General features: G+C 37.3%; 1 protein-coding gene across 1 annotated transcript in view; it reads left to right on the top strand.

Annotated features, from left to right (window-relative positions):
- RYR2 (ryanodine receptor 2) overlaps nt 1-16,177 on the top strand; it is a 756,803-nt gene that overhangs the window by 664,203 nt on the left and 76,423 nt on the right. The window contains exons 80-82 of the mRNA XM_047824653.1: nt 114-167; nt 12,391-12,490; nt 13,923-14,002. Coding sequence (XP_047680609.1) covers nt 114-167; nt 12,391-12,490; nt 13,923-14,002 — 234 coding nt within the window. The remainder of the gene's footprint in view (nt 1-113; nt 168-12,390; nt 12,491-13,922; nt 14,003-16,177) is intronic.

The following is a 16,177-nucleotide window of genomic DNA, read 5'->3' as shown; positions in this document are numbered from 1 at the left end:
TCAATGATAAATTAATACCAGTGATTTGGTGTTCTACACAACATTCTTTTGTACCTCCTGCCTCAACATATTCTAATCCTGCTGACTTTTTTTTAATGTTTTCCATGTATCAGAGTTGTCATGATGAGGAAGATGATGATGGTGAAGAAGAAGTGAAGAGTTTTGAAGTAAGATGGATCTTTCTAGATTTGTCTTTTTTTTTCTACTTTGAAACATTGTTTCATAGCTTATAACTGACATTTATGTTTCTTGCTTCATGGCTTATTGCAGCTTATTGTGTCAAGGAACTGCATGTCAGAAGCTGGATAGACAGATCTGAGTCCTAACATTTGCTAAAGTTAAGACCAAGGAACGTAGAGTAATGAAATAATCCAATAAAACCCATATGTTCAGAATGAGTGTTCCTGAGAACCTTCCGAGATGAGATCACTTCAAATTGTTCTCATCTCAGTGAATGTTGGGATCTGAAATTTCCAACGGACATGTGAGGAAAATACTCACTGAAGAGCAACATGACATCGAGTTTTTAATTAAACCCTTGGTTTGATATTTTCTTCTGAATTGAAGAACTCCTAAAAGATTCAGCCTCTTTTGACTTCAACCCAATTAGGTCACTCATTTCCTGATCATATGTAGATGGTGGTGCAGAACGCAGTTTGCTTGCATGAGGTAGGAATGCGTATATTCCTAGGGCTACGTTCTATTCTATGATTATTTTCTCAATGTTCTCAGCTTGTAAATATCCAGAAAATTAGAAAGACTGCTCAATATCAGTTAGCCAGAAGGGAAGTCAGTATTATTTTCCCCCTTTATTTAGACTTGACTTTTGTGTTCTATGGAAAAAAAAAAAGGAGTTGTTGCTAACCACCCCTTCTCTTTGTTTCTTTTTTTTTTCTTTTTCTTTTTTTTTTCTTTATAGAATTTTCAAAAAAAAAAATGAAGTGGAAAGAAACAGATTACATTATTTGTTTTTTCCTATTACATACCTGGATTTCGAGCCAGAAGTCTGTAAACAGATTAGTAGCCAGCAGTCGGTCCTTAATTACAGTGGTCCCATAAAAAGGTAGAGGTTGAGGGGTGGACAAAGAGTAGTGTCCCTTCCAGAAACAATTCGGTACAGCATCTCTGCAGCATTGAAGTCAATGTGTAGAAAGTACGAAAACTAATCTGAGAATACCCTGTGACTGTTGCTGACTAAGATGCTGTAAGATTAATTTTCCTACATGACACTATAATCTTTTCTAAAGTATGTGTGTTCTGTTCTCAAATCCATCTTTATTGATAAGAAACTGAGGTAAATTCGAATGAGCTCTGAGCAGCAAATAATACTGTTTTTTTCTGAAGTGCACACCATTTATGGTCTATCAGTTGTCTTCCGAGCAATTGTTTATTGCTATTTTGCTTCTTGTCCTCATCCTTCCTTAAGGTCACAGGATCCCAACGCAGCAAGGTAAAACTATATATATATGTGTGTATTTGTCTGGGTCTGAGTTTCGGTTTCTTGTGACATTTACCTTTGTTAGACCCAACATCTTGGATTCTTTTGTAATAAAAGGTCTTGCAATCTTTCTACGAGTTTGTAGCTCTAATGCAATTGGTCCCTTCGGTGCCCGTTCCTTGATGCAGATTTGTTCTTGCCATTCCAATGACTCATAATTGAAATGTTATCCTACATGTGAACCCTGGGCTGCATGCTGGGCTGGGGTCAAAGGCCAGCCGTTTAGCTGATTACCTTTCAGCTAAGGGTCTTTCAGTACAGCATTCTGGCCTCATCCCTCTTGATGTTTCTTGAATACGAGTCTTGTTACTCGAAAAGAGACACGACAAATGGCATTGCTGATGAGATTGGAAGGAAGCCTGCTTTCCCATTGTGCTCGTAATACCCCTAGTTAGTAATCAGAGAGGCTGTTCCACAATTTTAATGTCGATTTCAGCATTTCATTACAGGGAACAACTTGATGATTACTTCTATCTCTTAATGTTTTGAATAACTGAGCACTTGGAACGTTGTCTAACAAAAAAACCCATCTTGATCTAGCATTACAACCATTTTCCTTTGTTATGAACCCTGTTAAGCTTAGATATTATTTTCATGACACTAGTTCATAGGAAAATTGATTAGAACATCCCAGGGAAAAAATACCCATCATGGCTTTAGTTAAAAAAAAATTACTGTTAAAATGAATTTATAATGTCATGAAGAATCTATTTAGAAGAAACAAATGATAATACTTTAACTCACTGTTATATTTGGAAGAATATATTATTCGTACATTATGATCCTTATAAATTTAAAAATTTGAGTTCATACAGCTGTCAGATTTAACTCTAATTGGATGGATATAATATAGTTAATGACATGTAAGATATGACAATAATATATCCTGGGCTTAAGTAGTAGGTAATAATGAGTGTGATACTAAGCTGGTATTTATGTTTTTATCACTGATTATCTCAGGTATAATTCTTGTGAATTATTGAGAGTTGAAAACATGAAGGGACCTCCTAGCAGAAACCAAAGATTTGATTTCCTAGCACTAAAGTTCATGCCCCAAGAGTATATTGATATCTGTGGGATACGGGTAGATAAGGAAGATCAGGAATGTGTTGCTGGTTAAGAAAACCATCTTACTTTGAGAGAGGAATACAGTTTCAGGGAGATCTAAAAGCAAATCCAGTTTGGTAAATAGGGTCGAATCTGGTGGTTCCTTATTCAAAAAAGAAAAGTTCCCTATTCAAAACAGAAGTCTAGGAATGGCTAGTGGTGGAATCTGTCTAGGATTCAGGTCAGACCGAAGACAAGAGATCAGGTGAGGCATGGAGCCTGACCTGAGGGAAGAGGTTACGTGCCCTGGACTAAGAATGACTGGCAGGACACTCAAATACTGGTGAAGCCTGGCAATTAACCACAGGAAAGAAGATGTCAACCCCCAGGTATAACTGCCCTTCCCCCCCGAAACAGGATTTTAAAGTTGCTTATGATTGCCATTTATTCATGTTCATAACCATAGACAAGATGTGGGAATGTTCACCTCTTAACCAGCTTTTTTACTGTATTTCCATGTGATTCAGGACTGTAATTTATTATATATGCCTAATTTTCATAGCATGCTACTTTTCACAAAATACGTACTCCATGAGTAAGCAATGTGAACTCTTAACCAGTTTGAAAAAGAGACATGAGAGCAGTTGCCTATGAAGATACTCTTGTCTGAGGTTGACTCTGTGATACTAACAGAACCACTGAACATTGACCAGACAACTGGATTATTACTTTTTCTTTATGAATTTAGTAATCTCCCAGACTTTTTACATTGAAGTGTCTGGTTGTTTAACATCACTTAGAGATAGTCTAAGAGTGGAAGTTTTCATCCAAGATATAATAAATATGAAAGCTTATTTGGCTGTTTCAATAATTCTTAAAACGAATGATGTTAAACAAATTTGGGAATAACCTAAAGTGGGTGGTAGTTTAATTTTATCCCCATAACTGACTAATTATTAACATTTGGTGTATTTCTACTTAAATTCCTCATCTGTAAGTATTCAGTGAAGATACTGAGAAGAAACTAGGTCTTTTTAAAAGATGGCATTATAGGGAAAATTTCCATGCAGGGGTGAAGTCAAGTTTAAGAAATGTTAAACACAGGAGGTGGGGACTAAAATGCTGAGTATTTGACAGTTCTTTTCTTTTTCCATCACATGTGTGTTTTGCTGATACGATTATGTTAAAACTTGCTTGATTTAACTTGATAATTCCATTCCCTGCTTCATCAATAATATACGTAAATATTCTCTTCCTGTAACTATTTAATAATTTTGTTGCATATTTAGTTTATTATATATAGCTCTTTTTAGATTTGGGACTACTTCAATACTAAAACTACACAAAAGGACAGTTAAATCTTAAGAAGAGGCCAAGAGTAACTGAAAGGGAAGAAATGTTTTAGCAATTACTTGAGATGTTTATTACTATAGTTGAACACTTTGTTTAGCTTTGGATTTTTCACGTACCAAAGCAAATAATAATAATAACAAATTAATAATGTTGCAGGTCAAATAACTTCATTTCTCTTGAGCATGATGGGTTTTTTTCACCTAGATGAACAAAGAGATTTGGTACCAGAGTAAACCACATTTTTAAACTATGATTTTGCAAAAGACACAGAAACATCCCCCAGATGGCTGCTGCTTTTCTAATGCTGTTCTCTAAACTCTGAGCGTGTGGCATTAAATGCTAATTCACTGGAAGGATTTCTGTGGAATATTAAGGTACTATAATATAGATTTATTTCTTAATAAAACTCCAAATTAATGACAGTGGAGCTTAAGTAAGCCAGAGGAATGGAGCATTAACTTGCCTTCTAAACCATCTTTCTCAAATATTAGGCAAGTTGCATCATCCTTTGGCAAATGCCCAATTTCAAATTCACAGATGAATTCTCTGCTGAGTCCCTGAGGTCCTATTATTCTGTACTATTGATTAAAGAGAACTGCTACTCTCTTAAATGCTAAAAATGCCTATTCCAGAGTTGATATTCTGTATTAAAAAGCTTTAGGATACTAACTTGTATTCTGTCCCAGATGGGCCTCAGGCATAACCAAAATATCATCGTACCTGCTAAAGAATTCAGACCAGTACCCAGCCCATATTCCAAAATATGCATCACTGAGTGTGGAAGAATCCATTTAGGCCCAAATGTCTTTAAGGTCTGATGCTATATAGCTGTACCCAGTGATAAAATTGCCTTTGTCTGGCCTCTCCAATGATCTAATTTTGAATAGAATTCCATTCTTTGGCAATCCTGCAAGAATGAATTGGCTATAAGATGTACCCTCCAGCAGCTATATAATTCGATCTTTGAATGGGTTCATTTAATTCTGTCCGTAGGAACAAAGCAATTTAAATTAGAAGGGTTCCCCAAGTCTTACCAAAGACAACCCTTAAATATAAAAAGTCAAAGATACAGCTTTGGATCTAGAACATTGAAACAATGGTTCTTTTTATCAGGTAAACTTATAGTTGCTTTGTTTCTTCTGCAGAAGCACCATGGTACCCAAAACGCAGGCTAAAGTGTTGAGTTGCTTTTTGTACTATTGAATCATAGAGAAGGGATAAGGAATTTTGATGGCCACTGTTCTCATGTCTCTGGCCGCATTCCACTAATGGCACTATTATATACTGAAGTCATCGATCTCAAGTAATACCCCCATGTCTTCTCCCAGGTTCCTTGGAAAACAGGGCAAAGAGATTATGTGCTAACACTTTATTGGGGTTGAGGGGTGTTACAATCCCAGGGAAGGTAAGAGTGAGGGCAAAAGAGAATGGATGATCTAAGGAAGGAGAGAGAGCAAATACAAGATAGTGCATTCTTGAGCTGACCACAGCTATTCAACAGTGGTGTCAGATGACCCTAGAATGACCATATGCATCTTGGAACAGTGCCTAATGGGGACAAAGGATGAGCACTGGTTCTGTCCCACCTCCTACCTGTTATTGGTTACAGGGGCTTAATTTCTTCATACTTCCTGATGTTAAGCAGATTTTCCATGCACCCTTTGGGGAATCCAAAGCCAGCGTGGGTCCAGCCGTGTTCAGGCACTACAGTCTCTGTATACATGGGCTTGGGGCCTCCTTAGTGGGTAGTAGTGATGACAGGAGCCAGGTTTCATAACCACAGGAATGCTGTGAGCCATTTCTAGGGCCCACTGTCTCAGAAGTATGGCAAATTGCCAAGTCTTGGAGAGAAAGGGGTATGGGGCAGGATGGAGTACAGTCCTGGTAGGAGGAAAGTTCCTAGAAAGCACAGTCCTCTATATTGTATATGGTGACTCGTGCATATTGGGTGTGTGCACCTAAATAGCAAACTGTATGGAATATACATTTACACATATAATTGTGCATTTTTGCTTCACATGACAGTTTGACTTCATGTGCTGGTGTTTTAAAAATAATCTCAGTTGAGGTTTATGCTTGACTGCATTATGTACAGCAGATACGTAACAGCAGGATCAGTTGAATGAACCACCTGTATTTGAATCCCAGCTCTACCAGCTACCTGTGTGATCTTAAGCTTCAATTATCCTGTGTATAAAATGGGGCTGATTATAGATTCTATTTCATGGGACTGTGGCGAGGATCAAATTAGTTCATACATATAATACACTCAGAACATTGACTATCACATAACAAACTCTATAGGTATTCGTTGTTACTATTACTTTTAATCAATTCTACCTTCGTATAAAATCAAGCCGAGGAAGCCCTTAGAGAAACTTTCCCAGGAGGGTGAACACAGAACTACACAGGACAGGAGACCTGGGTTCTCATCCAGGTGACCTTCAGGGGTCATATTTAAATTACTCTGTGCCTCAGCTTTTTGTGTTTTGAACTAGATGTTCTCAGGGGTCACACCCAGCTTTAAAAGTGTTGATTTGCTTTTCATGGGTGAGTTCTTTTAATTTTTCAGGGAAATCTCATAATTCATCTAAATGCAAGAATATTGATAGAAGCACGCAAACTTTTGTTACTTTTTCTTCCAATCTTTTGTGGAGGAGTGGAAAAAAAATAAACTTCATAGTTTTTAGAATAGAAATGTCACATTAAAAATGTTTTGTAGAAAATAGCTTAACTTCTGTACATATATACCTGTCTCTACCTTTTTGGTATTTTTTGTTTGTTTCAAGTTTGTATTTAAATTCTAGTTAGTTGGTATTCAAAGTATCACACAATTATACCTGATACAGTTAGATAAAAAAGGGAAAAGTGTTGAGGGATAACAGGGGTTCAGGGACACATGGAGCCTTCTAAGAATGAGATTAATCCAGAAACCCATGCCTTAGAGTCTTGCTAATTTGCTGGAGTTGGTCAGCATTACTGATTACGATCAGCTTTCCAGGAGTCCACATTCTATCACATAAGTTTCACAGTTCACTATATCAATAAAATAAACATAGTCATCTTCTTTGGGAGAAACAAAAATTCCTGAGGATCTTCGTGAAAAGGACAGCATGTGATATAATGATAAAGGTCTTCAGAAATTCAGTATGAGTAATTATTTGAGAACATATACAATAAAGTCCAGATGTACAGGTGACGTCTGAAGGTGGCTGAGCACAGGATAAGTACCCAGAGTCTGGAATAACAGAAGGACTGTGTATCCTTAAGACAGTCTCCAGAAAAAGCCCTCTCTCAGCTGAACAGGTAATATTCAAGACTGTATCGAGTACATCTGTTTCTCAAGAGTTGATCTGGGGAAGGATCAGTAATCATTTGTGAAAACTTAGAATTATAGACCCTTAAAACAACTAGCACTGAGAGAAGTCAAAACCCAGATAATGAGTTGTCATGATCCATTCAATGATAAAATGTATTCTAACTTCTCCCTTTTCCCATGAATTTTTCCAACACTCTGGGACCTTCATGATCTAACCATACCTCCATATTATTAGAGACCGCCAATCACCTTATTTTTCTGGTTCTCTCTTTCATCAGGCTAGTGGGACTGCATAGCATTTCCTTCTGTATTCAAGGCACTATTTGATGCTTTTAAGGCTTAAGCAACCAAATGGGTAAATGAACGCTGTTCTAAATCAATTTTGTGCTCAGGACAAACCACATTCCCTCTCATGATAACTTAATCTAACATTGCTAATTTGATACCTTCTGATTTTAGAATTGCTCATTCTCCCCACCCACCCCCCACACCACTTTATATTTTGTTCATGGAGATTTTGTGTGTGTGTGTGTGAGATGTAGTATACATTTTGCCAACAGGTCCCTGAAATAGATAATTATTTCAATGCGGCTGGGTTTTATTGCTTCAGCATCATAGTGGTTAGTTCTAAATATGCTGAATCCAAGGGAAATAATATTTCAACAAGTATGGGAGTATAAATGCTAAAGGAAGAAGTAAGCCATAATCATACCATATAGCACATCTAAACTTCAGACCTCCAACACATTAACTGAACGACATTTCTCTGTTTTAGTGTTTCTGTCATCTCTGATCATCTATTAGTAAAAAATGTGGCATTTAAAGTTTGCTTTGGGTGAAACCATAATTTTCTTTTTCTTCATTTTTTTTTTTTGTTGTTAAAGAGGAAACATTAGAAACTATGCCCATCCTATTGAAAAGCAGAACTTTGGAAGATTATTATACTATTCGATATTCAGCAACAAAGAGAATGGGTAATAAAGGTACAGACAGCAAATGAAATGAGCTAAAAACCACAATTTGAGAATGAGTATTTGTACGTGTATAATTCTTTGACCAGGTACCGAAAATGGACGAAAAGAGACGTCCACGTTGTACTAGCTTTGTAGCTCTTCGCATGAAAAGATAGCATTTGTAAAATTTCAGATCAGTTGTACGTGCTACCTGACACCACATTGTTTAGTTCTGCAATTCATTCCACACATTTTCTTGAACACCTGTGATGTGCAGGGAACGTTACTGGATCTGTAGTATATGAATCCTTGTGGTTAAAACAGGCAGACAAGTCTCTTAGCCCCTGGTCTCATGGAGATTTTCTTCTAGGAAACTCCATATACATTCATTTACTTTTTAAGAAATTAAATTTAAAATTTATAAATGTGGGGGGCCATTGTTATTAGACAGAGTTATAATCTAAAGTGTTTTCCTAGGACTGCAAGTCGACTCTTTATAAATGTGGCCAACCTACAGTTTCAGAAACTGGAATACTGAACAAAAATAATTGAAGTGTAGAACGTGACTCCCAGCTAGATTTTTGTTTTCCCTTAGTCGGAGTCGGCCTGTTTGTGTTGTAAACCAAAGGGTTACCATCTCACTGCCTTTTGCTCTTGCCCCCATAGTCACCCAATTGAGTCTTCTAAATTTCCTTCTTCTTTTTCTTATAATATTGAGATTCAACATCACCTTGTAGGTTGTGACTACTTCTAAGGTGCCAAATAAGAATAGGTAAGGTTGACATTATGAAATTATGGGAAATATTTATAGAAAGAGTTCAGCTCCTAGAAAACTCAGAACTAGCCTCTACATGCAGCTGAAGAGGAAAACATTATGAAAACCTTTTCAGCAGTTGCTGAATGCTTGGAAATGCAAAGAGAAAAAACAAAAAAAGGCAAGCCAACTGGGCTTCTGTGGCGTTATGTACTGACTGTAGCTGGGATGTCCACGCGGCCCCAAATGCCCACATAACCGAAGAGGGTCCGTCAGTTTCAGTGTAAAAGTTTTGCTCTCAAAAGGCTGACCTACTTTAAAATATCTTTCATCTCCATCATAGGGATAAACTATTTTCTCCATCAAGAAGCAAGGGGCAGTTGTAATTTTTTTTTTTTAAGTTCCATATTTTTCTCCTATAAGACAAGTTGTTGAAGAACTGAATGGATGATTTTTTTCTTCAGGCCTTTCAATTCCTCTCCCCTCCCCCCCATCAAATGCTAAACGCAAGGCACTCTAGGAAAAAATGGAAGAATCTTAATATTTTATTACAAACTTCAGTCATACTAAATGCAGTCATGCTGTTGAATACTTTCATTCAATGCCTACTATTTGATCATGGGTCTGATTTATTACCACTATTAACCTTGAAAAGGTTCATAACAATCTTCTGAGGAAAACAGCTGGTAATTCCTGGTTGCTCTTGGTAATCAGAATTTTTTGCCTAGGGGAAGATTGAAACTTTGGACCTCCTCCTCCCCTCAACCTTCTTTTGTAACCTTAGAATGAATGATTTAGAGACTGAACTTAAAGTAGAAGGTATAATGTTTATTTAAGACTCAGTGGCCGTTTAGGCAGAATCTGGGATGGGACAGGACGCTACTCTTAAAAAGATGCTTTAAAAAGCTACTTTTAGGGTACTGTTTCCCTGAGTAAAATTCTTTAAAAAGACCTATCTTCAGTTTTCTTAGAAAAACTAATCTGCAGTGAGATTGAAATGAAATAATTTTCTTTCTTTCCACATAATCCATCATTTTATTGGCTGCAAACTTTCGGGTTTAGCTTTCAAGGTTTTATTTTATTACACTGTGATAAAATTTCCAATGGAGGGATTAAATTACATACCCAGGAAGCACTTCTCAAAGGACAGAGTTCCAGAAAGAAATAATATTAAATATCTTCCGAAGAGAAAGCCTCCAACTCAATCTGACAAAGAAGAAATTCAAGCCTAGAGGTTGACCTGATCCCTCCTTATGAAGTATGGCTTTCCTGTTTCTAGATCAGTATATCTTTTTTAGGTCAGTAGTTTTATCAGATGAATCATCATCTCCCCTGAAGTATTTATTAATATTGAAATTTAGATGCTGTGTGAGAAAAATGAGGGTGATCTCTGCCCAGGGAGTTTTTTTTGTTTTGTTTTGTTTTGTTTTTTTAAGAAGGCAATTGAATATTCTCTGTCTCTTGATCCTCTGACCTTCATCCATCAGGCGCGATTTCAGTTACTGCAGAGGATACCAGGATCTAGAATGTATTGTGCAAACTGTTCTGGCAGATCTTCGAGCTGGTCCACCTACTTTTGTAGCACAAACAGCAAAGGGTTTTCTATTTTTTGTTCATTTGTTTTTTCCCCCCTCAAGAATATACGGCATGCTGCTATCTTCTGTCTTCTTTGGGTTTTTCCTGATGACTGTCTTCATACATTTTATTGGGTTAGTAGAAGAATCAGTCTTTCTAACTCCCTTGCCTCTTTAGTAGATGAAAACGCTAGGGTGGTTCCTTAGGCCAATAATGTCTTACCGCTGTCTTACTGAAAAAGTCTTCCACGAAAGGAATTGGTTACACTGGGAAGCACAAGTGCAGAGTTCGGGAAGAACGTGAAAGATTGTTGGGTCTAAAAGGAGGGATCAAATGTTGCTGTGACCAATTTTAGACCACACCTGAAGAGCAGGCGAAAGGGTCTTTCAGTTTTTCTGAAACTGTGTTGTAATGACAATATGGTTTTGTGTGTCTGTGTGGTTTTGTTTTCGTTTTGTTCTTGACTTTGCAGGAAGAGGTTTAAACATGAAGGCAACCCTTTTAGATGTTAGCATGGCTATACATATGAAGCAAAGCTGCCTTTTTTTTTTCTTTTCTCTGCTTCCATTTAGACCTATCACATAATTTAAGAAAAAAAATAAAACGTTAACCACAGGAGCTCTAACTATAGTGTGAAAAAAAACCCTGATCAATTTTGTTTTCGCAGCACGATATTATCAAAGATTTAAGAAACAAATTTGCCAGCCTCGGCGAGAACTCTCTGGTAACAGCATAAATGTCTGTGTTGGTTGCTTTTGATTTGAAGGTTTCTTTTTTTTTCATTTGTTTGAGCCCATTTCTTCCCCCCCTCCTCCTTTTAGTTTACTTTCTTTTTCATATTCTGTAACTAGCAAGCCTTCATTTTTTAAACCTCTTCCATCTTCCTGTGTCTATTTTCCGTACTTTGGATGGAAAGTTTATGGCAGCAAACTGTCACTCTGGCTACTTCTGCTGCGGCTCTTCCTGCTCTTAGGTCATATATGTTTTGGCCGTTGTGTTTATGGACATGATACTAATTGACCGTTTCATGTCCCATTGACTAAGCTTCTCTACCACGCCATTTGATGGACTCGCTGTCCTAGGGCTCTATGCAACTTCCATTTTGCAACTTATACTGCTTAGTTCCGTCTCAATTCTCCAGCGAACTGGATAGCTCAAGTGAATGATCCTACCAGTCTTGAACTTGCTGTGCCTTTATATTTTATTTTTATTTTCTTCTTTATGTTTTCAGTGGTAGTCTCAGTGGAAAAGAACCAAACCCCAGCCATTGCTCGAGCAGCACCATGCAGTATCGTTTGTTACCACCCGAGAATACAAAATATAAAGGCACATTGCTTCTTTTATTCTTGGGGGGGGTGACCGGGGAGATGCGTATCATAAGTCCGCTACTTAGTTGAAGCCTACCTTTTTTATTCATATCCGCTTTCAATTTCGCTTAAACTCCAACACGTCTCAGTTCATGTTTTCCTGTCATTTAGTGATAACTTGCAACTCGAGCCATTTGCTGAGCAGTATCAAGTTATGGCCATGGCATGGGAGATGATTAAAAACGTGACAGACTTCTGCACAAATGTATCGTTCAGAAAGTGCACGTTTCAGTGATGAAGTTCAGTACTTCAAAACTGTGATACAGGCTTTGGACTAATCAAACAATTAAAATTGAGAAAATCCATCCGGATAAGCCAGTACCAAAAGTATACCAAGAAAAATATAAAGGGCAAAACCGAGAGTTGAATATTGTTAACATCTGTTGAATAACATTGCTGGTGTTGAAATGGTCCATGATGTTGTCATAGAGCCCATACATGAAGAGATGACTGAAAATATGGTCTGTAGAAAGCTGCTGTGCTTCATGACAGCCGCAACATAAATGGTTGGGATTTGTGTTCAGGAAAAAGAAATGGAGAAGCAGAAGCTTCTGTACCAGCAAGCCAGGCTCCATGACCGCGGGGCTGCTGAGATGGTGCTACAGACCATCAGTGCCAGCAAAGGTGAGGCTCGCTGCTCCCCTCACACCCCTTCAGTCTCTCGGAGCACCCCTCTTTAACTCCTCCTGACTTATCTAGTCCCTGAATCTCTTGTTCATCCCTAGGTCAGGTGACTTCAGAAATGCAGGCTCTCATTAACCCAGTCCAATGTGGAGTTTTTTTTTTTCAGAATCTTATTCAAATATTTATTTTATTCCTGGTCCTTAAGTTTTGGAAATTCTGTCGTGACACAATAAATCAGGGGTGGGTCAGTGTTTTCTGTGAGAGGCCAGATAGTAAATATTTTCGGCTTTCCTGGCCGTGGGTCTCTTTACAACCCTTCGACTCTGCCATAGTAGCATGGAAGCAGCCAGAGACAATATGTAAACAAGCCGTGTGGCTGAGTTCTAATAAAACTTTATTAAACACCCCTCTCCCAGATCACTAAGGTATTTATTTCTATTATTCTATTATTATTTCTATTTCTGTTATTTTTATTATTGTATTTCTAAGATAAGTAGAGGTGGATAATGTAAAAGTAAAATAGACTAAGGGTAGACAACTGGTTGGATTTAAATTTTTTATCGTTATTGGGGCACCTGGCTGTCTCAGTCCATAGAGCATGTGACTCTTGATCTCAGGATTATGAGTTTGAGCCCCATGTTGGGTGTAGAGATTACTAAAAATATAAATGAATAAATTTTGTCATTATTATTTGAGTGACTTACTTCAAATTAGGCAGTCATCCTAATAAAGCAATACTATAAACATAGTAAGATAAAAAGTGCTAAAATGAAAATTATAAAAGTTATTCAAACATAATATGGAGGGGAGAGGGGGTGCCTGGGAGGCTCAGTCAGTTGAGCACCTGACTCTTGATTTTGGCTTAGGTCATGATCCCAAGGTTGTGGGATTGAGCCCTGCATTGGAGCCTACTTGGGATTCATTCATTCATTCATTTCTCTCTCTCTCTCTCTCTCTCTCTTCTTTTGCCCCTCTCCTCTGCTTGTGTGAGCTCTCTCTCAAATAATATATATATATATATATATATATAGAGAGAGAGAGAGAGAGAGAGAGAGGAGAGAAGGAGAGAGAGGATTTTCCTTAAAATTCTAGGTAGCCCTTATTTTTTCAATATTACTTTAATATGCACAATTAGTTTTAAATCTTGACAGTTTTAGGTGTATTTAAAAATAAGTTGTTTCTGTTTTTTTCTTCAATGTCCTCATCTAGTTTCAATTCTTGGATAAATTCCACAAGATGAGTTAAAACACTGCTGGCAAAATAAGCATTATTACTCGTTCAGTATTTTTTGACTTGTAAGTCAGTCTGTCCTACTCCATTATACAGATTTGTAGGGGGGGTGATAATAATTTTAAAAGTATACGTTTTGAGACAGAAATGGTAATGAAGTGGGTGAAATGATATAAGGAACGCCATTTTTTATATTTTGAAGGTGATACTGGACCAATGGTAGCGGCGACTTTGAAACTTGGAATTGCAATCTTAAATGGCGGGAACTCCACAGTTCAGCAGGTAAGATCTTGAAGCCATCCACAGAATGTACTCTTCAAACAGAGGGACCCTCTTGTCATCCCAATGAGTTATTTTAGTCATCCTAAAAGCAATACTGGTTGTACAATTTTTCATTTCTGTGTAAAATAATGCCTTTATTTCATGGCCATCAGTCCCAGAATTCAAACATGTAGATAGCACCTTGCCATGTGGGGCACTGACTCTCTTGAGAAGTCCTATCACATGGTGTGCAACCTGCATTTCAAGTGAATAGCATAAAATGGTTTGTTTTAATAGTGGGGGGAAAAGGTAATATTCTTACCTCAGGAGCCTTGTTTGGTGATACGTTTTACAGTGTTACGTGTCTTACAAGTTGATTCTCAGGATTTTGTCGTATATTTGGTGAGAAGCCTATGTCTTGGTTAACATGGAAACAGAATACACTGTTTAAAATATTTTTTAGTTGTAATTACAGTCTCCCAGGGCATGAAAAAAACCTGTTCCCAGCCAAGTTTTGTAGCTATGCCCCTGTTAAGAAGCTGAATTTTAATGACTTCAACCAGTTACGACAAAGGATATAATTTCTATATCCTACTGAAGGCCAAGGTCTGTGAGTTTGTTAGAATCAGAATGTTTGAGTGATTTAAAAAACTCTCAGAAACAGACTGTCACAGGCTCTGTACTGCACACCCCTGGGGACACTACTCACATGGCCTACAGTTGTGGCCATGAGCTCAGAAAGAATTCTTACGCTAATTGAAGAACAGCAAAACAAAACATGAGTTAAGCAGACTGTATTATTCTAAAACTAACATTGATCTCATATTTTTCTATACTGGCTTCTGTATGAGAAAAAACAGTTTATGAACACGGAACTAATAATTATTCTTTCTTGGGTAAGTTTTGGCGAGGCAGGGAAAGTGCTACCCTGTTGGAAGGAAAGAAGGCTAGTGAAAACCTTGGAATCTTTGACTTCAGGTTTCTGGGAGCCCCAGAAACATGACAGTGGGACAAAGCCCTGTATATGTTCCCAGAAGATCTTTGAGTCTAAGGAAAGCAGAGAAAATTTGAAGGTTGCCTTTTGGGTTGGTGAAGTTTGGGACTAGGTTAAGTTGGCAACCCAGAATAGCTAAAAAATTCATTTGTACACTTTCCTCAAATTGTGTACTCTATTTTTTTTCCTCCTGCAAATATAATCATTATATTTTTGGACTGGAGGAGTACATAATGTCATAACTTTTTCTTTTTAATGCCTCTGACAGCTTAGTGAAGCGTCTGGGCTCCTCTTGGTTTGACTTTTTTAAATCACAAAGTAAAACTGCACCGTTTCTAAGAGAAACCAAAAATACTGAAATGTGGTTTTCAGAGCATTATAAACACATTTTTTAGCAAATTTCATTTGTGCTTCTTTATGAACTCTTTAAATGAAAGATGTAGTACTTGGTCTAATTATTGAGAAGAAATGGTTCGTCCAGGTGATGTGAGATGAAAATCTCTGGAATTTCTATTGGTGACACCGTCAGAGTTACTGCTAATCTGACCTGTGTTTGTTGCTTACATTAATAGTTGAATGGAATGCTAAGTTTCCATCACAACTTCATGAAAATAACGATGTCTTTTTTTCCCCCATCCAATTTACAGATGTCCCGTTTTCATTTCTATAGTAAATGACTACATGATGTGAAAAAAAAGAAAATCTAAAGAAAATCTATTTAATCTATTTAATCTCCCCATAATAGTTAACAAATACCCCTTGCTTTATGTTTTACTTTAAAAGTTCTTAATGATGTAGCATTTAGATTCAGAAATCCTTGGAGTCAGAAGTAGCCGTGAGAAATCATGTAATATATGCACTTCCTGTCTACCCAGGCCTTTTCTTTTTTTCTGTAAACCTTCAGGTACATATTCTACCGCCCCGCTTTAATTCTCTGAGCTACATTGCTTGTGTTTAAAAGATCCAGGAATTAATAAGTGCTACATGTTTTATTAGACCAGTAAGTTATCACACTCCCCACAAAATGGCTAGGTGTTTCGTGTTCCTATTTTTATGTATGTGTACATATATACATACATATGCATATACTGTGTGTATGTGTGTGTGTGTGTGCGTGTGCACAGCCTTGACGTATTTGGTAGCTGTTAGTCAAATCTTGGGGGGAAAATGACTACCAAAACTTACTGTTCGGCTAAGTCCCG

This window comes from Prionailurus viverrinus, chromosome D2, assembly GCF_022837055.1.
Source record: "Prionailurus viverrinus isolate Anna chromosome D2, UM_Priviv_1.0, whole genome shotgun sequence".
Lineage (NCBI taxonomy): Eukaryota > Metazoa > Chordata > Mammalia > Carnivora > Felidae > Prionailurus > Prionailurus viverrinus.
The sequence above is the reverse complement of the archived record's forward strand: the minus strand, read 5'-3'. Positions and strand labels throughout refer to the sequence as shown.